Consider the following 24,539-nt stretch of genomic DNA (forward strand, 5'->3'; position numbering starts at 1 on the left):
GGAAAATAAGGCTGCTGGACATGGTGCCTACCTGCTGATCGATCGGGCACCCTGTGAAATTAGTATACAAAATAACATTTTATTTTTCAAACCGGAAATTCCTGTGGGAATTGCATCTTTATGCGCTTGCAAATCTGTTCAGGAACGAACTGAAACCGATTTATTCAAGCACAGATTTAGCAGTTTTCTTTAACTATTAGAAATACTGATTGATAAATGGTTAAATTAATTTATTTCAAACGCCCCCAGGCTTTAAAGAGAATATAGGAAAAGAAACAATTTTTGGCAGAATCAGTATTTTCTGACGCTGTACAAATCTCAATTGTGTTAAAGAGAATATTTAGAGAATATTGTAGAGAAATAATTTAATTTTGAAAAGAGAAAATTGAAAATAGAAATCTAGTCGCGTTGGATAATATAAATCTACTCACTGGAACATGTTAATACTCGCATAAATATTTCTTTCATTGGATTCCTCTGCGTTCTAATGTAAATAAAATATTCCGCTCCAATGTGCATTGTCCGAATGCGAATATGAATACTAATTGTTCGAAAGGGTTAATAAATCCTGTTAAATTCGTAATTTACGAGAAGCCGGTTTGCATTTAATAGGACATTATAAATATGAAAACATTATCGTATGCAACCACTGGAACCGTGGTAATACTTGCATATTTCTTTCATTGTTTTCGTTTGTGTTCCAGCGTATATAAAAATTGCGCTGCACGGTACATTATTCCAATACGAATGGAAATAGCAATTAGTCCAAAGGGTTCATAAATTACTCGCTGAATTAGTGCTTTATATGTGCCGCGTTTAATAGAATACAGCAAATATGAAAAGAGTGTCCGAACACTGGAACGTACTAACGTTTACAGAATAATTTCTTTCTGTGGTTTAATTTATTCGGGCGCAATTAAAAAGTCTATTCCAGTGTACATTTTCCGGACGCAGATACGTACAGCGAACGGTGCAAAGGATAAAGAAATTTCTCAACAAATTAGTATCTTATAATAGAACAGACAGTTCACAATTTCTAATTTGGAATGCTGCTCTTTATCACCGATTAGTTTGTATTACAAATTAAAGTTTCCTCAAGTGTGTAATAATTATCCCCAGTGTACACCACTGTGCAATTAGAAACTGAAAAAAAAAAAATAATAATGTGTAGAGAAATTCATCTAAATTATTTCAGAGAGCAGAATTTATTTTAATTGTTCGCAAATAATCACAAAGAGGCTAGGGGGATCTTTATGTGCGAAGTAAACATCTGCATCGACTGCAAGAAACAGAAATTCATCTATTATCATTTTAATTACCTGGAACATAGCACTGCAGTTTAACTCTTTCGTTTGTTTCATTTTTTCGCAGTTTAATGATATTCATTTCTACACGTGATGAAATCTTTTTAGTCACCAAATTGATTTATTGTTTATAAGGCTAAGTGAGACGGAGTGATAGAAGTTGGCATACGGAACAATGGTGGTCCAGGGAGAAGGTCAGCGGCCATTCCCTGATGATATTGATTAGCCGACGCCCTTAGTTAGCGCCAGCTACACTTTCTTCTGCTTTTCCTCTCGCTCTTGTTCCTCTCTGTAAACGTTTCCCCTCGCAACCCCCGGCAACCCCTGGTCCTGGAACATTTTCCACCCCCTCTCTCTTCCCCCTTCTGGATGAAACTTTCTCCTCTCCTCCATCTTCGCTCCCTCGTTAGCGAAAGAGATGGGGTGCGAGATGCTGATAGAGAGAGAGAGAGAGAGAGAGAGAGAGAGAGAGACGGGCGCAGACTCGGCGACTAAATCATTCATCAAGCAAATAATACCGAGTCTGAGTCACGGCTCACGCACGCGGGGGTGGGACATATTTGCGTGTTTCCTCCGATGCGTCATTTACGGGGTGGCTGGGAAATCTGCAGTCGACGAACACCCATTCGACAGGACAATCTTTCCCGAAATATTTCAACAGAAATATTTATTTGGAATTTTTATCTGACATTTTACAGTGGCCCAAAAAAGTATTTAAACATTTCCGATTCTCGGGTACACAGTGTTCGAATATTTCTCAGATATTTTCAGAAATTTAAATTTAATATATAAGGGCAATTTCGCGCTTGCGCTCACAACCCTTCCCTCTGTCATCCCCTATCAGCTCCTAGCCTAAAATCTCTTTCATTATTCACGTTTTTTTATTGGTATTTAAACATTCCCGATTCTCGGGTACACAGCGTTCGAATATTGCTCTGATATTTTCAGAAATTTAAATTTCATATAAAAGGGCAATTTCGCGCTTGCGCTCACAACCCTTCCCTCTGTCATCCCCTATCAGCTCCTAGCCTAAAATCTCTTTCATTATTCACGTTTTTTTATTGGTATTTAAACATTCCCGATTCTCGGGTACACAGTGTTTAAATATTTCACTGTCTCGGATATTTTCAGAAATTTAATTTTAATATAAAAGGTCTCGGTAAAGTTTTATTGTATTATATATTGCTTTATTGTACGCTTGAAATTTGAGTCGAAGTGCACTCGGCGATGATTAACGGTGTCCGTTAATTATTTCGCGCCGGAAAAATTCGATACACCCTGTAGCTAGAAGGGGGGCAGTCTGCAGGCTCGGTGTAATTAGACACTGGCGTCGTGGAGCGGCGTTCAGAGGCAGGCATTGTTCCCAGAAATTAAGGGAAACGGGGGAAAAGCCGGGAAAACTGGCAGGAATAGGGGATTCGTAGGGGTTGCTAATTACGCCGGATCCCGTCAAGGGGAAGGAAGCCATTTTCTGCGCGGACACAAAGACCCCCGACGCGAGTTATACTAATACAGAAACACAGAGGGGGGAATTTGTTTCGGGGAAACTCCTTTTGCAATTTGATCCTGCGCTTTGATAACGCTGCGCCGCGGCTACCGCGAATAATTTCTCGCCGGTCGTTTTCGCTCTGCGAACTTTCTCTCTCCTCGTTGCCCGCGAGTTTTCTTCATCGAGATTCCTCGGGTGCGCATTTCGAAATTTGCAAACACACCGCCCGCGGTAATTTCGAATTTCTATTTTAACCCAGATATTATTTGGCCGCCTTTTAACAGGACCTTCGAACCCTTAAGTTCCACTTTTTTCTCGATTTATGGTTTAATAAATCGTTGGATTCTTGATAAACTGATCGATGGGAATCGATTGTAACGGCGGAGAGTCGATGAGGCAGGATTACTTAATTTTTCAGATTGTTACGGCAACGAGCCTGTGGTTAAGAATTATTAATCTGCGGTTGTGCAATGCTGCTGCAATCGTGGCACTGCGTTTAATATGTACGATGTTAATGTGTGCTGTCCATTAATTTTATTATGTACATTTTGATTTTGATTGATGTATTTTATATTTGTCCGGGAGGCGTTTAAAAGGGTGGTCTTTTTGAGATTTAGGTTATGGTAATGGGAATATTGACAGAGATTGAAACAATCATTTTTTTATGTGAATGCTACTTTTCGTTTGATGGGAGGAATAAATTAGTAGTAAATTCAATTATGAACTCGCAAGTAATGTGATTGGACAAAAATGTATTACCGGAAATAAATACTGATAATCTTCTTTTACTGATGGCCTTCTTTAAGAATTTTTCTAATTTTCACAATTGCAAGAATTAATTGTGTGTGGCATTTCGTGGTTTTCAAACGCAACAGGGTTTCAGTTCAGAGAGTAATTGGATAATGAGATAGATGGAGAGGTTGTATTTTTTTGTTGAAGTGTTCTTTTTTTTTGGTCATGTTTGACGGTGTTGGGAAGGGGTTGAGCAGCCGTGCGAGCGAATTAATAACCGTGTATCATTCTCTTCCCGCAGGTAAAGTTTGGATAGGCGATAACGAGGTCGCGTGGCGAACAGAGCAGTCTTTCAAGAGGACCTCACCCCTGAATCCCTGTGCTACCACGACTACGACGACGACAGGTGGTGGAACACCGGCACTCCCCCACCTGTCGCCACCCATAGCCGCCCCCATAACCACCCCCGATCACAGAAGTCCCAGCAGCCTCCACGTGAAACTCGGCATCTCTCCTGGTGAGTACCCAAATCACAATTAAAATCTATCAAACATTCCCAAACCGAAACAATTAATCAGTATTCATAATTTCATCCCCAGTCCTTGACAGAAAAGACTTCTAACAATCAAAAAAAGAAACAGTGGAAATTTGCTAATAGCACACAATCCGGTCCCTTTAAATAATAGTATAAAGGACACAGAGTGGGGTTAATTATTTTTTTTAAACGTAGGAAGAGTTAATATTGATCAGCCCTCCCACCCTCAAGAGGGTGACTGTGTTTTCTAAAAAAATGGAAATTTGCTGGTATATAATTCGGTCCCTTTAAATAGTAGTTTAAAGGACTCAGAGTAGGGTTAATTATTTTTTCAAAATGGAGGAAGAATTAATATTGATCAGTCCTTCCACCCTCAAGAGGGTGACTATGTTTTCTAAAAAGAAGTGATAGAAAATTAAATTAAAGGGTCCTGCAAGTAACAGTAATAGGAGTGTAATTAAATTGAATGAATATTAATTGCAAGACTGGAAACGATGGTGTTTGGAACAGATCGAGATTACAATACACTGCAAAGACAGAGAGGTATAGTAAACCGTAGTACGGGTCGGCTGAAAGCGGCCTAAAGGCGAGCCTCTTTAAATAATGCAATAAGCTTGATGTCATTTGCCGGACAATGGGGCGAGTTCCTTTTACGGGGAAGGTCCAGCGAAATTGCCCTTTGCAGGTGCGTGCTTCCGACCCTCGGCAAAACGTGACTCCACCAATCACGATCCTCTGATTCGCGACGCCTTTGTCTTCATCTGGTGCATCGATAATAAGAAACGATAACAATTATCCTTTTTACCTCTTCCGCCGATAAGATCTCGACAATCCTATTCGCATGGTCGCGATGCTAATATACTTTTTATTACCACCTCCAATTTAACGAATCGTCGAACGAATGGTAAACGTGTTTGCTTCCTTCTGCATTCCGTTGAAACAGTCCTGGTGCCCACTATTAAATTAAATCAGCTCAATTGCCATAACCTACAGGCTCGAGATTTCTCGCTCAATTTTTCAACAAATACTGCTCAAACATTTCACAGCAATATGTACGTATCGAATTTTTAAAGAAACACAATTTTATATGGAAAAAATATTTTCGAACTACCCTTATTTTTCTACTGATCAATTTCTGTGGAATAATTAAGGCAGCTTTATTTTGAGAAAATAGGAAAAGGGCTGCCAAGTCCTTCTAAATACTATTGAAACATTTCACAACAATATCTACATATTGCATTTTTAAAGAACCATAATTTTTTGTATAAAAAGAAATTGTCAAACTTCCCCCATTTCCAATTGTTCAAAGCTAGCCAGGAAACAAATTTTTTTTTAATCTCAGACGCGTCGTATCTTTGCCAGTTAATTAAGAAGCGTAAGGTGTTCGCATATGGTTGGATAGAAGGCGTCGCGACGGAAAAATCGCGGCGTCGACTGGCGTCGCTATCGATCCGAACCGGAAGCCAGTTCGGGAACGTGAATTCAGCGTAGGAGCGGCGGCTGCTTTCGTTTGCTTAAGTAAACATTGCTCGAACAATAGCGTGTAGGCGGGGGCCCGACCGGGGGCCTCTCGGTCGGCAATACGATCGTCGAGGGGTGGTTTAAAGGGGGTGGGGAGAGGGGGTCGGTTCCGTTTCCCTTTTTCCGGGGAAAAAGAGAGGAAGCACTCCGCGGCGGCATGTTTAATGCATCGTTCAACATTTCCATGTCAAACATCGCTTTGACTCGCGGAATTTAAAACCGTCTGGCCCGTGCACACACATATGAGGACGGAGCAGTGTTACCGAGATGCGGGGGGTGGGTTGGGGGGGGGGGGTTTGTGCGTGTGTGCACGCTGATGGGAAAACTACCCATCTTTATTTACCGTCGAGCCGACCACTGGACAAGGTGCGCTAACGCCGGATCGATAGGGGTGGAAAGTTGTAACGCGAGACTACGAAGACAGCGAGCGTTTTAACTTTTGGCTTGATTGTGAAGACGCTTCTGGGGTTGCCTGGGGGAGGAGAGGTGGATTAGAGTGGCGGAGGTTGATGGAGATCGGTGGATTGTCACCGCGATGTATGCTGTACAATGCCCCATTTAAATCGTGAATCGTGCAGGACCGATACAGAAAACGTTTCCTCTTACAGCGAAAATTTTCGACGGACCAATACACCTCGGTACAAATGAGTACCTACGCTTCCTAGAGGTTTTTTCATCGCGACAGGTGCTGTATGATTTCCCATTTAAATCGTAAATAACTTCGAAAATCGCGAAACAATTTCCTCTTGGCAATGGGGCTTGGAAAATTTTCCATGAAAACTCGCCGGACCAATACACCTCGGTACAAATTCGTATGTACGCTTCCTGTGGTTGGTCATCGCGACATATGCTGTTTAATGCCCCATGTAGATCGCAAATAACGTCGAAAATCGTGAAAAAATTTCCCCTCAGCGATGAGACTTGGAAAATGTTCGATAAAACGTCGCCGGACCAATACACCTCGGTACAAATTCGTACCTGCTTGCTTGTAATCGTAATATATGCTGATCAGTGCCTCATTTAAATTGTAAGTAACATGTATGTGTATCGTCTCTATAATTTTAATGACCATGAAGTAAAAAATTGGAAACCTCCGTCCATGATGGTGGGTTTATTAACTGTAATGGTCAATGATAGCGTGTCAGAGGTTCCAGCAAAGGTTATTTCGGCTTTAAGAGGGGCAGCAGGTCGAAGAGCAGTCCTTCGCAGTCTATTTGCCTGGCAAAGCTATCCCGCGCCTAGCTGCCAAGTGTGTTTATTCGGTATATCAATAAGGACGGAGCGAAGGACTGCGAGGAAAAGGACGAGGTCCTTGGGGGACCGTGTCCGACGACGGCCTCTCTACGCCGGGCAGCTTGATAACATTATGTTTCTTGCGCCGACATATGCACTGGTCGGTTTTTGAAGAATGAACCGGGGACAGCACCCTAAAATGTTGCGGACCCACCGGCTACGAGGACATGTGTCGATGTACGATGATCCTAGAGGATCTCCGGGCTGCAACAGCCCTTTAATAGACCAGCGTTCCTGGAAAAACGGCTCCGGCGATAAATCATTCGAATAATTAAACCGGTGTCGAGGGGTGAGGCGCGGTATTGATAGTTCTGATCGACAGCGGCTGTGATTACTCTCTTCAAACGCTATTGCAATTATTGTCGATGCTTCTATCCTCCCCAGAATCTTCCCTAAAATTCCCGAAATGAAACAGGAAGGATTTCTTAGGGTACAGTTGTCAGAAGAATTAGATTAAATAAATCTTTGGTGGACTTCGCAATTTTTTTACTGCAGTTGTAGTTAAAGCAAAAATATCAAACTTTGCAGATTGATAGAGGAATCAGAAATAAAGGTGCACATATTTTTTTTTATTCTCCAGGACTCATCCTGAAGGGTTGAAACCACCCTCTTGAAACGGCATTGCAAGATGTTTGAAATATGTACACCGCAAATATCAGAGCTATACTTACAAGGAAAAATATAAAATTTTACAGGTTCACAGTGGAACCAAAAACCAAGGTACCCGTATTTTTTTAATCAACCAAAATTCAATTTCAGGGGTTGAAACCCTCGGACGAGTTTTAATTCAACAGCGAACCGCACGAAACGGTGAACTGCATAGAATTCGTTCCAGCGTGCACAAAATAAATTATGAAAAACCGAGATTTGCATAAAGATCTGCGAGCGAGCGATACGAGCGAAACAATAGCAGATAATAATTCATAGTAAGAACGGAATCGCGGTGCGTAGCGAACAATGCTCATCGGCCGGGAAAGAATGGTACGACGTTCCCCGGTGGTGGGGGGTATTAAAAAGCGTATTAAAAATTTAATTACATATACTTTGGGGCTAATTGCCTGGCGGACATTACGGGTGCCGGCGTTCCCCCGGACACGTTTCTTGTGACGTAAGGCGCAGGCACGCGAAATAATGTGGCCGGGTCGGTCGAATAAACGGAATTTAAATACCTCGGGAGGGAAGTGACCGATCCTGCTCGGGAAGAATGATAGTCCCGGGGGAGAGATACATCCGAGAACGGCAAGAAAGGATCCTTCCGTACCGGGGACGCGTAATTTACACGCGACGGGACTACGTTACACAGTTCACTGACTTCGAAGATTACTTTTTAAGAGGCACTTGACCGCGATCCTTCTTCCAAACGCTCCTTGCGCGCGGCGAGCCTGCTTCGCGATTATTTGCTGTCAGCCCCTTTCCTCTGACCAGCCAACGACAATTATATTAATTACGGTGCGCTGAAGAATGTCATCGACCAGTCGCCGAATACGAGCCACGCCGGGATTCCTCGTTGGCGAAAATTAGGGGCCTAATTACGCAAAAAGGATCGCCAGAGGCCGCTCTACAATGCAAAATAGTCGTCTGGTTACTGGTACTCCGATCCACCTATGACTTTTCATCTCACCTACTCCATATTTTTTTCTACGCTTAACTAATGACCGAAAATTTTAGAAAAAATGTACGATGTAGATGAAAGATAGATCAACTATTTGCTGTTTAATTCACTCGGATATCTCATACAGTACTCGAGAAATCCACTGATATAGTTGATCTCAGTATTCCTCTTGAACAAGGTCCCAAAAATTTCGAGCCTCTAAGAGCAATTTTTTCTACCCTTAACGAATGATCGAAAATTTCGGAAAAAATGTACAAATTAGAAGAAAGATAGATCAACTATTTGCAGTTTGATTCACTCGGATATCTCATACAATACTCGAGAAATCCTCTGATATAGTTGATGTCAGTATTTCTCTTAGAAATGGTTCCAAAAATGTCGAGCCTCTAAGAACAATTTTTTCTACCCTTAACGAATGACCGAAAATTTTGGAAAAAATGTACAATGTAAATGCAAGATAGATTAACTATTTGCTGTTTAATTCACTCGGTTATCTCATACAGTACTCGAGAAATCCACTGATATAGTTGATCTCAGTATTCCTCTTGGACAAGGTTTCAAAAATTTCGAGCCTCTAAGAGCAATTTTTTCTGATCTTATTGAACGATCAAAAATTTTGAAAAAAATACACAAAGTAGGAGTTAGCTACACTTATCATTTGCATTTTGATTCACTCGGATATCTTAAACAGTACTCGAGAAATCCACTGATAAATTTGATCTCAATATTTCTCCTACAGATGTCAAGCTTCCAAGAGTAATTTTTTCCTGTCCTAAACGAACAGCTTAAAATTTTGAGAAAATTACATTAGGTAACGGTAACGTTCAGTTAGTGCTCGCTTTTGGAATTACTCGAATATCCTAATTATTAACCGAGAAATCTACGAATAAAGTCAGAGTATTCGAAAATTTCGAAGATCGGATGATCGAGTACTGATTCCGTGTCGGACAATGGAATATTGTTAATAATTCGCACGTCGTTCGTATTTCCATTTTACCGCCGGCTTTGAAATATCGAGCGTCGGCCATATGCGAGCCAATAACCGGGGCTACGCGTTGCTAGTATATATGAACGTTTCATATAAGGTGGCAGGGGACGAGAGAAAGGGTGGCTTGAAATATTGGCTACATAGATTTCGACCATTATTGCCGCGTGTAAAACACGGCGACATTTGGCGCTAAATCGATCAGGCCACTCACGCGTCGCGGCCTGTCGATCCTCCGCGAGGGTGCGACCATGGTTGCAGGCTTGAAACATCGTTCTCAATAATCAACAAACTTCCCGGACCTTCGTCAAACTCTCCAATCAATCGCCATCACAAAAATTGCTACGAATCTTCTCAAATTCCCACTTTTGCAAACTTCAAAGTTAGAACGGAGACTTTTGTACAGTTTCTCAGAAGGTTCCTCTCGGTAACTGTGAAAGAAAATTTTCAATAATCCTCCTTCATATAATTTTCTAGTTATAGTTTCCTGCGATCTGTAGAGGCTGGCGATTTAATTCTAAAAATTCTGAATTCAAATAATCTTTCCCCGTTTTTATGATCGCGCGAATTGTCTCCGGCTTATCTTTGCTTTTCTCACCCTGTTAGCAAGCCATTAGCAGCGATGCTAAATGTTTCATGAGAGAGATTTTATATTTTCTGTATATTTATTTGTCGGAGCGGCGAGTGTGAATTCCCGAGAGAGATTTAGATTCCGGGAATTGATTTCGAGTCTGTTCAGAATTGCAAAAGGGGGAACGCAAGGGCGGAGATTACGGGGTTCGTTATCTCGTGCTCGATTCACCGGCGCATCTACGCTAACTTTCAATTAACAAATAGGAACGCCGGCTGATAAAGTCGCGGCCGTAGCCCGCGATTAAGTGGTGTAAACGCGCGGCAGAAACGTACTTATGGAAGACGGTGCGTGTCGGTCTAAGAATAACGACGATAAAGTATTCTCGCCATGAATATTTCGTATCTGCTATGGGGATCTCCCCGCTCGAACGTCGTTCAAATTGAATTCTGATTTAACTGGCCGCAGACGCTGCCAGCGCCGACACTATGGCCGCCGACTGCCATCGATGCTTTGCCAGAAAGTCAATTGGCATCGGTGGAATCTGTTCTGAAAAATCCAACTGTCACGAATAGACGGATCTTTGCGCGAAATGAAAATTATGGGAAACACGAGCTTTTCTTTCTTGATCCGAAAAATATAATCACAAAATAAGTAGAAGAGGAGATGAGTGGGCACGATTCGATCGCGAGAATGTCGACCGGTAGAGATCTACGCGACGAGTTTCATAGTTGCCGATCTATCGCGTCGTACAGCCGCCCGTTCTCATATAAGTTACGTGATTTATCGCCACGCAGTTAAGAGTCCAGATTTATAGTGACTGAAGTTTTATGGCCCGGCCGAATTGTTTCGAACTGCTGAAAGCTTTCTCCGCGGCCGTATGTTCGCGTTCTCGCGCTGGAAAATTCAATTATGGCCGATACATGATTTCCCATTCGACGCCGCCATCGTGATTCGAAGGAAAATATTGTACCCTTTGAATTCTATCGCTCCCTTCAAAGATACATGGATTTGAAAATATAAAACATATAGAAGCTTCAGAAATCACTCGATCTTTAACCAATATTTCTTAGAACAGTCTTCTAGGCTTCATGGTGATTCAGAATTTTTTTTAGCAAACATGCAGTCGAATAAACACGTAATAAAACAAGGTTCGAATCGATTCGATGAACGGTTCCCGAGATAAAAATTCCCAAGCACAGCCTATTGTCTTACAACGAGGTATAGGTAAAGGGAAAGTTTAGAAAATAATTTCTGGATTTATAAAATTAATGTTTCGAAGAAATAAAAAATTGTTAAGGTAGACTGAACCTTGCTGATTGTAACAAAACAAGATTCAAGTCCATTGGATGCACGGTTCCCGAGATAAAAATTCCCAAGCACAGCCTATTGTCTTACAACGACGTATAGGTAAAGGGAAAGTTTAGAAAATAATTTCTGGATTTATAAAATTAATGTTTTGAAGAAATAAAAAATTGTTAAGGTAGCTAGAACCCTCCCGATTGTAATAAAGCAAGATTCAAGTCGATTGGACGAACGGTTCCCGAGATAAAAATTCCCAAGTACAGCCCATTGTCTTACAACGAAGTATCGACGAAGGGGAAGTTTAGAAAATAATTTCTGGGTCCATAAAATGAATCTTTCGCAGGAATAAAAAATGGTTAAGGTAGCTAGAGCCCTCCTGATTGTAATAAAGCAAGATTCAAGTCGATTGGACGAACGGTTCCCGAGATAAAAATTCCCAAGTACAGTCGATCCGTCTTCTAACGAAAAATTCGCATAAATTAGCAATGGGTGTGAGCAACGTTCGCCGAGGATCTAGTGGTTTTTCCGCATGGTATCGCGCGATTACGAAGATGTAGCGAGGCAGATCGCGAACGTCCAACAGACGCAAATTGCTTTCGTATCGCCCTATACACAGGCCAGCCGAGTGAGAGCCTGATGGTAACGGTCATCGTCGGAGTGCTGACCTCCAATCTCACCTCAATTTGCCTACACACCGCCATTTGCGTCAGCGGGAACGCCGGAGCGGCCTATCTAAAATTATGATCTCAAAAAATCCCCACGGACGGCGTGGCGCTGTGCGATCGCGCGCGCCACCGGCCCGGCCCGACCCGGCCCGACCCGGCCCGCGCACGTCCCGCCGTCGTAATCGATTAATTATGGTAAATCGCTCGTTATTATAAATTTTAGAGGTAATTGGTACCTTTTTGAGCCGCGCGGGAACCATCGCAACGCGTCGAGAAAACCGGGATCACCGGCGATCGACCGATCCCTTTTTCAGCTATTCGTTCATTAATAGACTGCTCTGTTCTTTTCTTTTATGCTAAATAAAAATTCTCCGCGTTAATTGCACGTCGCGGAAATTTAACCGGCACAAATCCTCGCGGACCGCAGATATCACTGTCAGGGAGCTCCTCGAAATTCGGAAAAGCTTTTTCCACGCTCTGTGAAATCTAAAAGTAAAATAATTAATAATTAACCCTTTGCACTACGAGCCATAGACACGTAATGTCCCCTTAGGGGGGACACCGGGACGCAAAGGGTTAACATTCAAAATTTATAAATCTACAACACGTATAAAATTAATATCATTTTCTTCGCCTAAAATACGAAATGGCAGCAATCGATTTGCGAGTCTCCGAAGTTCTGGCCACCAGAAAAAAATCCCACCCCACTCCTCGGTCCTCGGAGTGACAGTTCGGCTGATCCTCGTTGTCTGTTCGGTGCATCGAGAATGCACTCGCGTCCTACGGGGATCCAGAATAGATCAATAGAGCGAAACATTTTGCATCTCTCGGTTTCTTCTCGAATCTGGCCGAGCACGTGTCCGTGGTTTCTTTCTATCGCAGCTGTCGCGGTAAAAAATCGCCCGATCCTAGCTAAATAGAGTCATTACGCGTGTACGTGCGTACATACGTACGTACGTACGGTCTCGATGCGGGCGAAATAACGGCGGCGTTAACTGTAGCAAGAAAATAATTGATCCTCCGCCGCGGGTTTTTATTAGCCCCGCTATTAAAACACCGTTCGCGGCCGTCTTAATAGCTCTGGACAACGCGCGGATTTCTTGCCGACCTCGGGCTAATCTGCATCCCCGGGCGAGCTCATGCTCGTACGTTCATGCGTGCGATGCGTTCCTGCGGGTGCAATCTCCTCCGTTCATTATCCGCGGAATCGAAAAGGAAAATCGTCGCCTGGATCGCTCCTATTGCGATCGGAGATCGCAAAAAGAAAAGATTCGCAATCCCCTACCCCCCCCCCTCTACCCCTATCGCTCATTCTCACTGAATAGTTAGCGGGGTTTTAATGCGAAAATATACGAGGTTCAAATCGCGTCGATTTGATCCCATAAGCGGTTTGATGGCGCGAACAGATTGTTACCGATTTGATTGCCACTCGTTGCATTATTAATGCACGCCCTGGTGGACCGGCTCGCTCGTAAAGCTTCTTTTTAATGGACGGTTAATGGCGGAATACAATTTGATGAAGAGATCTTTCGTACAAATTATTGCGAGCGTAACAGGACCGTGTAAGAATACTGAAAATAACCGAAATCGAGTTTCGTCTATACGTGTGCAAACAGAAACCGTTTTGAAAAATTGTCAACCAGCCCTGAAACGAAAGAAACGAATATTTCCGCGCAATTAGACCACCGCGCGTCGTCCCCGGCAAAGAAAGGCAGCGTCGGGGCCGATAAATAATCGGGACTGCGTCGAATAATTAATATCGAGCTGATCGTCCCACGTGCAGACCTCGAAATATCCATGCGGACTAATCGTTGGCGAGGGCAATCGGTCTTCGCGATCCCCGAGGAAGAAGAAGAAGAAGAGGTCGAAGAAGAAGACGACGACGAGGACAACGACGAGGAGGACGTTGAAGAAAGAAGAAGAAGCGTCCGGTGGACGAAGAGGACGAAGAACTGTCGGGGCCAGCTCGGGCCCTCCCTAATTGAGTAACGCGATTACGCGATAACCGGGCCGGGTCGGGCCGGGCCGGAGCAGCCAAAGTTAATATTAATGACCGCGTTCGATCGGCGTCCCGCGTGTTCCCGCAGATATCGAAGATTCGCGTTTCTTTCCGCGAGCGTTGATTTATGGTTCCGCGCGTGTTTTGCGGCGGCGCACCGCGCGCCGTGTTCGTCGGAAGATTTACCGATGCGTGCCTCGCCGGGAAAAATCCGTTCGCGGGCCGACTCTAAACGGCCGCGCTTGCGCAAACAAGTCTCGTACCGGCGATCACGAGGATGCCGATCCGGAAAAATCGTGAAACTCTTTTCCCACCGACTGCCGGGGCCGATGGAGTCTTCATTTTCATCGACCGGGAAGACGATGTGGAACGCGGGGAATCACCCGGTACGTGAATCCGCGCGAAGAACCACCGTGTAATACCGAGGGATCACGGTGGACCGGCTAACGTGATTATTATAAAGTCAATACGTTGCTAACTCATCAGCCGGCTCCGCCCTCTAACAGCCCGGTAATATGCACCGGCCAAGAAGTCAGTTACGCTCTATCAGTGTGCTCGCTTCTCTACCCTTCTCTTCGGATCCCTCTTCTTCTTCTTCTTCTTCTTCTTCGTTCTCTTTCTCTTGTTGGGATGCAGCAAGTTCCCCTCTTTCTCTCTCTCTCTCTGTCTTTCTCTTCTCGCAGACTCTCATCTCGCTCCGTTTAAAAGGCAAGTGTCTACCTACGTCGGGATAGGCACGTAAGTGCCTACCTACGCGTGCAACCTACCGTACCTACGTACCTTACGTACACGTTACGTACCTACTCTTTGCACGTGCAACACCGGTGCAGCCCTACTCGCGGCACACCAGGACGTATCTGCCCGGATCTCGAACGAGCCGCACGAAATCGCTGCCTGCAATTACCCCCGAGAAATATATTACTTAAGGATTGCCCGGCAAGAACCCCGGGACCGATAAGGATGCTTCCACGTCCGGCGATCACGGTCCTGAAGCGCGCGAACCTCCACGGGCTCCGATCCGATCCGCTCGATCGTTATTTCGAGTTCTCGCCGCGATACACTGTGCCCGCGATCGATCCCTGACAGAGGACTGTTAGGGGACTGTTTTCGGGGGGTTCGGCGGAACTGCTGGGTTGCTCGGATGAATGTCCTCTGGACGGTGCCTGTTGTGACAGGTAAGAAGTCTTCGGGTTGCTTATCTTTACATCACTTGGACGTGGAACGTTTGAGAGCGAATAATATTGAGACTGCAGGGCTGCTCGGATAAATGTCCCGATTTGTGGAGGCTCTTGGGACACGTAGAATGTCTCTCTCCTCGGGTTCGTACCTTCTAAATGACTTGTAGATGAGTTACAAGGATGATAGAAATTACTAGGTCAAGAGTAGAGCAGTGGAAACATTAAAAGAATTTAAGGATCCTGTTGAAAATATTTCACTCATTAAAATTGAAATAAAATTCAAATAAAATGAATGTTTCGAGGAAATAACAAATTCTTATGGTAGACTGAACCTTCTTGATTGCCATAAAAAAGATTCGAATCGATTGGACGAACGGCACCCGAGATAAAAATTCTCATGTAACAGTCTGCTGTCTTATAATGAGGCATGGATGAAGGGGGAGTTTGGAAAATAATGTTGAGCCCTATAAAATGAATTTCTCGAAGAAATAAAAAATTCTTGTGATAGATTGAACCTTCTTTATTGCAATAAACAAAGATTCAAATCGATTGGACGAACGGCACCCGAGATAAAAATTCTCATGTAACAGTCTGCTGTCTTGTAATGAGGCATGGATGAAGGGGGAGTTTGGAAAATAATGTTGAGCCCTATAAAATGAATTTCTCGAAGAAATAAAAAATTCTTGTGATAGATTGAACCTTCTTTATTGCAATAAAAAAAAATTCAAATCGATTGGATAAGTTATTAACTACATAAAAATTCTTAAGTTCAGTCTTATAACGAAGTATAGATAGAGGAGAAGTTTAGAAAATAATTTCTGGATCTATAAAATGAAAGTTTCGAAGAAATAAAAAATTGTTAAGGTAGATCGAACACCTTCCTGATTGTAATAAAAGAAGATTCAAATCGATTGGCTGAACGGTTCCCGAGATAAAAATTCCCAAGCACAGCCTATTGTCTGATAACGAGATATAGGTAAAGGGGAAGTTTAGAAAATAATTTCTGGATCTATAAAATGAATTTTTCGAAGAAATAAAAAATTCTTAAGGTAGATCGAACCCTCCTGATTGTAATAAAAAAAGATTCAAGTCCATTGGATGAACGGTTCCCGAGATAAAAATTCCCAAGTTCAGCCCGCTGTCTTATAATGAAGTACAGACGAGGGGAGAGTTTAGAAAACAATTTTTGGCGCTGTAAAATGGATTTTTCGAGGGAATAAAAAGTCGTTACCATAGATCGAACTATCAAAAGAGCAATATTTACAGGGCGGAGTATGATTGCGCAGGTTGCTGTAACTGCGGCGTTATGCGAGGGTTAGCTGTAACACATAATATCCAGGAGGTGTGAGCACAGGTATCGGGAGAGAGAGAGAGAGGGAGAGAGAGAGAGCGGTGCACCGTGCCCCGGTGCATGTGCATACACGCGTGCACTTTTCACACGAATGAATGAAACGAACCCAGCCCGAGCCACGGACCTTGAACTTGCTTGCCCGGGGGAAAAAAGCCGCGAGGTTCTCCTCTAGCCGCCTCTCGCGGCTGTAATAACTGCGTTCCGCAGCGCTTGTCCGTAAGCGCTGTGTAACAGATACCTTGGGTGGTGCATCCTCTTCTCTCTTTCTCTCTTGATTCTCCCCTTTTCTACCCGGTATTACGTTATCGGTTGGTCCGCGGTCCCGGGACCGTGAGCCGCGTGCATTTATCACGTCGCGCGGCAGATCACGATAACCATCGATAATTTTCATAGATCACCGGGAGGAACGCATCGTCCCCCCACCCCCCGCCCCCTCCCCTCTGAACAATGTGGTTAATTGCGCGATAACGAGCTAGCAAATCGTCCGACCAGCGTTTACGCTGATAGTCCCAGATGATTTTCGCGTCGGGGTACCACGTCGTTCAGCTCTCCGGCATTTTCTGGAACTGGATTTTTACGCATTACCCTCTGATGGGTCCAGTTTGACCCAGAGCTACATTTGCGGCCCCTATCTCCGCTCACAGTCTACTATAAATGTACCATATGAAGCAGATTAAAGCTCAAGACATGCTAAACTTCTTGAGAACCCAGCACAGTATAATAACTGGACTGCAAATTTTTGTGCAGAATTAAAATTGTCAGGTACAGGAGTGACATGGACATCTATTTTTATTTTTTTTTTTAGAAATTTTTGTGTGTTTGACATAGTGCATCAGTGTACTTAAATTCGTTAAATGTTTTCCTGTTTTGCTTTTGATCAAGCAATTGTTGTCGGAAATGCACAAAATCCAGTCTGACAATTACTATTAATTCGGACCCAAAGGCACAATAGTTCAATTACTAATCGAAGCCCTATTGGACTCGCTAAAAACGTACATCCACAACACAAAATAATAATCATCGGATTTTATGCGTTTTATTTTTATTTTAAACACCAGAAAGATTCAAAGAATCAGAGGATAGAACTACCTAATTTCCAATCTTATAAAATCGTCGAGGAAAGAAAGAAACTCCTGACCCCTGTTTGTTGCAATGCACGCAGACAGTGTTAACTTCGCATGAACATCCAAAGTAAATGTACCAGGCGCGCCAATCCTCTTGGGAGCCCAAGTGTACCAACCCCGAAAATTCGAAAATTAAAAGATGGGACCCGAAAGAAAGAAATCGTTCAAGCTGGTCACTGCGAGAAGCGATACGCCATAAGCGTACGCACCGATCGAGCTAAATTCGCGTGCAATGCGCGCGTCGGTAGTGGTCAGTCTATAATGTGTGTGTGTGTGTGAGATGCGTGTGTCAGATGGCAGTGTGTGCCAGGGCTCGAAGGGTCGGAGGTTAAGCGGCGTGATTGAGTCTTGCTTACAAGGAGCCGCCCTTCGTAGCCGGTCTCTCTCTCCCGGGGTCTCTCCTACCTTCTTCGGTGGGGAAGGAAACCATAATGCAATTTAAGCCATAATACTTGACTTTAAATTGAAAAGATTGCCCGGGGGATGCGAGGGAGCCGGAGCTGACTATCGGAGGCGGTGGTAGAGAGTCGCCGTTGTCGGCTTGGTTCCACCTTTTGCGGCCTCCCATTGGCCCCCCCCAGCATCATCCACCATACAACTCTCTTTCCCTTTCCCGTATCGTGCATCCGCGAGAGCGATATCCACGGGAAAAACGCAGGGACGTTGCGACGTCCTGGACAGCCACGTACAACGGCTCTCGAGCACCTAACTCGCAGCTCATGGCAACGCTGATACCGATTAGCTTGGAATACGGGTACGATCACTGAAAATTTATGGTGACCCAACCCCGTTGCTCGCCCCTGCTTCAAATCGCTTTTGGATTTTTGCATTAATCCTTCGTTATTTCTCTCCGGCTCGATTTACTCGGTGAGTTAGTATAGCCGGTCCGGATCACGTTGCCGGTGATAATGTTCATTGCACGTGGTCCTGGTTCGACTTCAAACTGGTCCTTAATCGCTTGTGATTAGGCTGGGGATATTTGTGCAATACAAAAATTGTGTATCGTCTTTTATTCATTATAATCGTTTACAAAAGACAGTACTCCTTTCGCAAGTAATATATTTCTGAAATTCTAATATTCTTATTGATTTGAAATCAGCTGTCTAATTATTACAGTGAAACTGTTGTTCCAAACGAGGTATTTATTTATGTTATTCTTCACAGTTCTTTTGACGTGCCTTTTATTGTACTCTCATTTTTACTTACACTTGTCGAAGAAGTCCTTTATTGTGTAGAATTAAGTGTAGACTTTTTCCTAGCAGCATTCACCCCGAAATTGAACAAACTCATTTTACATTTAATTCACCGAGTAAAATGTCCCCGAGATTGGACATTTTTTAAATCTTGTACGAGGATGCTAATTTTAGAATGGCACCGAGAAATGGTAAAGTAACGAACGTCTCGATCGAGTGCGGAGCGACAGGTGTCGTAAAAGCAAGCTCTCGGCGGTCGTTTTTGAAAATCCAATAATTTCGAGCAGGGGACAAAGTTGTTTCCCCAATTGGCAAACTTCGCCACGCGGTCCTGCTGACCAATGGCCATCTGTCGGCCACCCCCTCACCCTTTTCTCTTCTTGACGAGTCGACCCCTCCTCTCCGTCCCTCGGTCAGCACGCTCCAGCTTACATTTCCAATCAATAACCGATTGAACAACCCCCTCTCAACCCCCATCTGCTCAACGGGCCGCATTCCTCCGAGCAAACGGCCAAACAATCCCGCGTTCCTTGCGTTGCTTCTCTCTTCTTGTGTTTGGCGATTCCGATGGAACTGCGGAGACTGTAGATAATTCATGGACCGACCCACCGACAGATTCGACCGGTTCCTAACTCACTATACCAAAAATTGACTGGTTAATGTCAGCACAAAATGGTACAGAAAAATTCTTTTCCGATTGGCGGAACAGGAAAGACTGGGATAAAACGAGCCTAAAAATGCGGTCCTATTTTTGTGGACAAGTTAACAATTTTTAAACAGAATTTTTTTCATGTGATTTCACGTGAAATTCTATTTTCTGTAGGGGTAGTTTCTTTTATAAGAGAAATTATTAAATACTGTGTTAATATTGTATATGATTGTTATAGACAAATTTCAAGCAATCTACAGGTCTACAAAATTTTATTTTCTAGGGGTAGTTTCTTTCACAAGGGAAATTATAAAATACTGTGTCAGTATTGTATATGATTTCTAGAAGCAAATTTCAAGCAACATACAGGTCTACACAATTTTATTTTCTGTAGGGGTAGTTTCTTTCACAAGGGAAATTATTAAATACTGTGTTAACATTCTATATGATTGCTACCGGCAAATTTGAGGCAATGTACAGGTCTACTAAATTTTATTTTCTGTAGAGGTAGTTTCTTTCACAAGGGAAATTATAAAATACTGTGTCAGTGTTGTATATGATTTCTAGAAGCAAATTTCAAGCAACATACAGGTCTACACAATTTTATTTTCTACAGGGGTAGTTTCTGTACAAGGGAAATGATTAAATACTGTATTAATAAATTGTGTAGAGGTAAATTTTAAGAAATGTGCAGTCGCCCAGAATTCTATTTTCTGCAGGATTAATTAGACAGCGTCGACTGAAAAATGATCGAACATTGCAGCGAGTTCTATATTAAACAGCGAAAATTTATTGCATTTGTAAGGGATTTTTGCTCCCGAGTTGTCCGATTAAAGCAGAACGTGATCGATCGATGCTCGCCAGTGATTCTGTTTCTCCGGTAACATGGAAAACACGGACGTGACCCTTCGCGTACTTATGTCATAATAAGGGTATAAACCACCCCGTATACGGATCGTCGAAAATCTGCCCTCTGACCCCGCTGACCTGCGGCAGACAGGACAGGAGCAGGAACGACATACGAACGATGCAGTTACACAATAACGCAGTCCGTTGCACCCTAAAAGCTTGACCCTAACGGTGGAGGGACAATGAGAGAATCGCGGTAGCAAATGCCTTTGTACCTGCGGCGCCACTTTCCAATAACAGGGACGTATCTATTAAAATATTTATTAATTTTTTCATTATTATAGTGTGTCTCGAACGAAATTAAAGTAGAAAATAGTTCACAGTAGCAAAAGGCCATTTTTCTCTGTCGAAAATATCTTAATGGGTCCAGATAAGAAAATTTTGAATATCGGGGGTAACGAGCGGACGCAGTAGGAGTATTTCCGGAAGAGGGAAACCGGCAGCAATTAAGTGGTCCAAGGGCCAGCAGAGGAGAAACCCGATAGGCCGACCATAACCGCATTCCATATGCCCGAAAGCCGAGGGTCCGCGACCCAGGAAGTAGGCAGTAATTTCGGGCACAGGGCCCACCGAAATTAGCAGGCAAAGAGCCGGGAGATGATTTTCCAAAATAACACGTCCCGATACAATGGCCGGCCAATTTCCCGGGCACCAGCTGCCGCCACCTATCTGATTTATCGTCTCGCCTACAGTTCTTTCTTTCCGCCGCCCCCACTTTTCTATCTTCGACATCGGCACCGAGTGTTTCCCTTTTTCCTTTTTCTTTTTTCACCGCCGATAGATCGACTCGAACGTTCGTTAATTATACTTGGGAGAGCGAACATTTCCATGGACCTCGATACGCGATCGATTGGAAATTTTCTTTTTTGGAGTGGTACGAGTCCCCGAAAGACGATCCTCGAAACTGGTGAGATGTTGACAATATTAAAAATATTTGAAAATATCTACTGGAATATTGCCAATTCCTGTCTACAAATCAAAATTCTATTGGAACGATAGTGAGTATTTTAAATTAAAAATAAATATAATAAGATTGTGTCAAGGAGAAATGGCGGGATAAAAATTCGTAGAAAGGTGACGAAACCGCGGTAAGAAGCAGTCGGTGAGATAATTAACGACTTCGCCGGTGTTCTTTCCCGATTTCCACGGTCCGGCAGGAAGTGCCGCAATTACGGTCCCATTCCTGGGCCCCGAAGAGCACGGTGGTGATGTACGGGGGGAGAGGGGAGGGGGTTCAAAGCAGCTCGCCGCCAATGGTGAATATTAAAAATTCCAGAATATCGGCAAATTCTACCTGAGATCCGGCCTTCCGTTTCACCGTGTCCGACACCTCCTCGTCGAACGCATAGACATGTAAATGCACTTTTTGCGGGTCGACGGACAAAAGAGAACGTTCTCGGAGTTTCGCGTTCATGCAGTCTATCGGGCACGTATCAGGAACGTGGGCCCGACAGTAATGAGAGTCTTAGGAGGGCCCCGTCGCATTAGCATGTCCAAGGAGATGCTAAAAGCATCGATCCACCGGCTGCACCCGCTTCCGAAACGGTGGGGACGCCTTAGGCTAGCCTCAGGTAGCGTTATGGACTCATTAAGGCGCTTTTGTGACCAGCTGATGGATCCTACGACTGCGTTACCGTTAGCTTTCTCGTGGACGGCCATTAGTGACAGGATCTCGGCGCGATTGTGCTCTCGATTGCGAATTTTTCCTCCGCTCGTCGCGATTTTTGTCGCAACGTTCTGCCGGTTTTGCGAATCATCGAATTTCTCAAAAACTCTACCCTGCATTTTAAAGCATACCTACTACCTTGAGAATAAAAAAAAACAACAACGAATAACTTCGACATTTTTTCGTATTTTGTTCTGGAAAAATTCATAAGAAAGATAAGAGTTGCAGTAATATTACTGCAAAAGACCGGAATTTTTCACTTATTTATTGTCCTGAAAAAAATTCCGTAAAACTGCACATTTTCAGTCAATCTACCTGGTCCATCAATATACCGATAAAACAGCGAACAGGTCTGCCATTTTTCAATATTTTGTCCTGAAAAAAATTGATAACAAAGATAAGACTTGCATTAATATCACTGCAAAAGACCGGAATTTTTCACTCACTAATTATCCTTAAAAAAATTCCCGAAGACAGCACAGTTTCAGATAGTCAATCTGTCTGGTCCATCAATATACCGATAAAACAGCGAACAGCTCTGCCATTTCTAAATATTTTGTCCTGAAAAAAATTGATAACCAAGATAAGAGTTGCATTAATATTACTGCAAAAGACCGGAATTTTTCACTTATTTATTGTCCTGAAAAAAATTCCGTAAAACTGCACATTTTCAGTCAATCTACCGGGTCCATCAATATACTGATAAAACAGCGAATAGCTCTGCCATTTTTCAATATTTTGTCCTGGAAAAAATTGATAACGAAGATAAGACTTGCATTAATATCACTGCAAAAAACCGGAATTTTTCACTCACTAATTATCCTTAAAAAAATTCCCGAAGACAGCACATTTTCAGACAGTCAATCTGTCTGCCCCATCAATATACCGATAAAACAGCGAACAGCTCTGCCATTTCTAAATATTCTGTTCTGAAAAAAATGGAGAATATAATTACGAGTTATGCTAACATCACTGTGAAAGCCCAGAATTTTTCACTGATTACTTCTCCCGAAGAAAATTCCAGAAGACAGCAGATTTTCACATAGCCTACCCCCTTGAATCCCACGAAATCGTGATTCGTTTGAATTTCACGCGTCCGTCGTTCGTTCCCGGAAATTTGTCGCAGACCGGCCATTACCGATCGCACAATTAAAGCCAATAATTCACCGAGCGTCGTCGGGGGTTAGGCACGAGCCGGATGAATGGGATTCTGTCCACGCTCCAGATTTTCGAGTGTGTCCATTCTACCCCCCTCCCCACCCCTCTGCCATTTTCGATGGAAAAAGGCAGACAGACACAACCGGAGGTAACAATAATGGCCACTGACCATCGGCTATCCCTGAATATTCGGGACCCCGGCCCCCGATGATTCAATCCGACAATGGACCGTTCCGCCGGACAATGCTCTGGTCAAATGCACTATCGGCGAATGAGGGGGTGGTTGCAAAATAGGGGCGCTTCTTGGACCCTTCGTCCCCCTCGCCGCCCCTCCACCCACTCAGAAAGCGTGGGTGCGGTCCCGAAACGGTCTTTCACGTGGAAATTCGTATTTTCTTCCGAGTAGCTCTCTGAAAATTTGCTCGATTCTATCGGACCGGACGCCGGGAGTGATATATGTGTCCTGGAGGATGGGGATGCGGGTGGCGGTTTCCTCAGCTGTCATCTGGATTGCTATATTCCGTCCAACGTGTGGGAGAGATCATCTTTTTCGGAAGCACAACGATCATGTCCACTCTGCAGCTCGAGTACTAGCTGCTGTATCTAACCCTTAAGTGGTACAGCCTTCACCCCAATTATGATCATGCTAGGAGCTTTCTAAAATTCTGTATAAATTTTCTGAGATACCTCTGGGTACAACAATTTAAGATTAAAGAATCCAAATATTTTGAGGTAGTCAAAGAAACTGAATATTTGCAATTTTGGTAAAAAAAAATTAATTATTATTAAGTATCAAGCTTTTCTAAAATTCTGTACAAATTTTCTGAGACACCTCTCAGTACAACAATTTCAGAGTAAGTAATCCAAACGTTTTAGGTAGCTAAAGAAACTGAATATTTCCAATTATGGTGAAAAATTCATTACTACTAAGTACCATGCTTTTCTAAAATTTTGTAAAAATTTTCTGAGACACCTCTCAGTACAACAATTTCAGAGTAAGTAATCCAAATGTTTTAGGTAACTAAAGAAACTGAATATTTCCAATTATGGTGAAAAATTCATTACTACTAAGCATCAGGCTTTTCTAAAATTCTGTAAAAATTTCCTCAGACTCCTTCAAGTATAACAATTTGAGATTAAATAATCCAAATGTTTTAGGTAGCTAAAGAAACTGAATATTTGCAATTGTCCTAGAATTTGATGATTATTAATGGCCCCTAAGTTCGTCACGATCCAAACTGCTTGGCACGCAGGTCACGCGCGAGATCAAGACGCGTTTGAGAAGTTAATTCCGAAATTA

General features: G+C 43.2%; 1 protein-coding gene across 2 annotated transcripts in view; it reads left to right on the forward strand.

Moving 5' to 3' along the window:
• LOC143360265 (uncharacterized) overlaps positions 1–24,539 on the forward strand; it is a 181,099-nt gene that overhangs the window by 103,163 nt on the left and 53,397 nt on the right. For both annotated transcript variants that reach the window (XM_076798960.1, XM_076798961.1), the window contains exon 3: positions 3,827–4,042. In XM_076798960.1, coding sequence (XP_076655075.1) covers positions 3,827–4,042 — 216 coding nt within the window. The remainder of the gene's footprint in view (positions 1–3,826; positions 4,043–24,539) is intronic.

This window comes from Halictus rubicundus, chromosome 13, assembly GCF_050948215.1.
Source record: "Halictus rubicundus isolate RS-2024b chromosome 13, iyHalRubi1_principal, whole genome shotgun sequence".
Taxonomy (NCBI): Eukaryota; Metazoa; Arthropoda; class Insecta; order Hymenoptera; family Halictidae; genus Halictus; species Halictus rubicundus.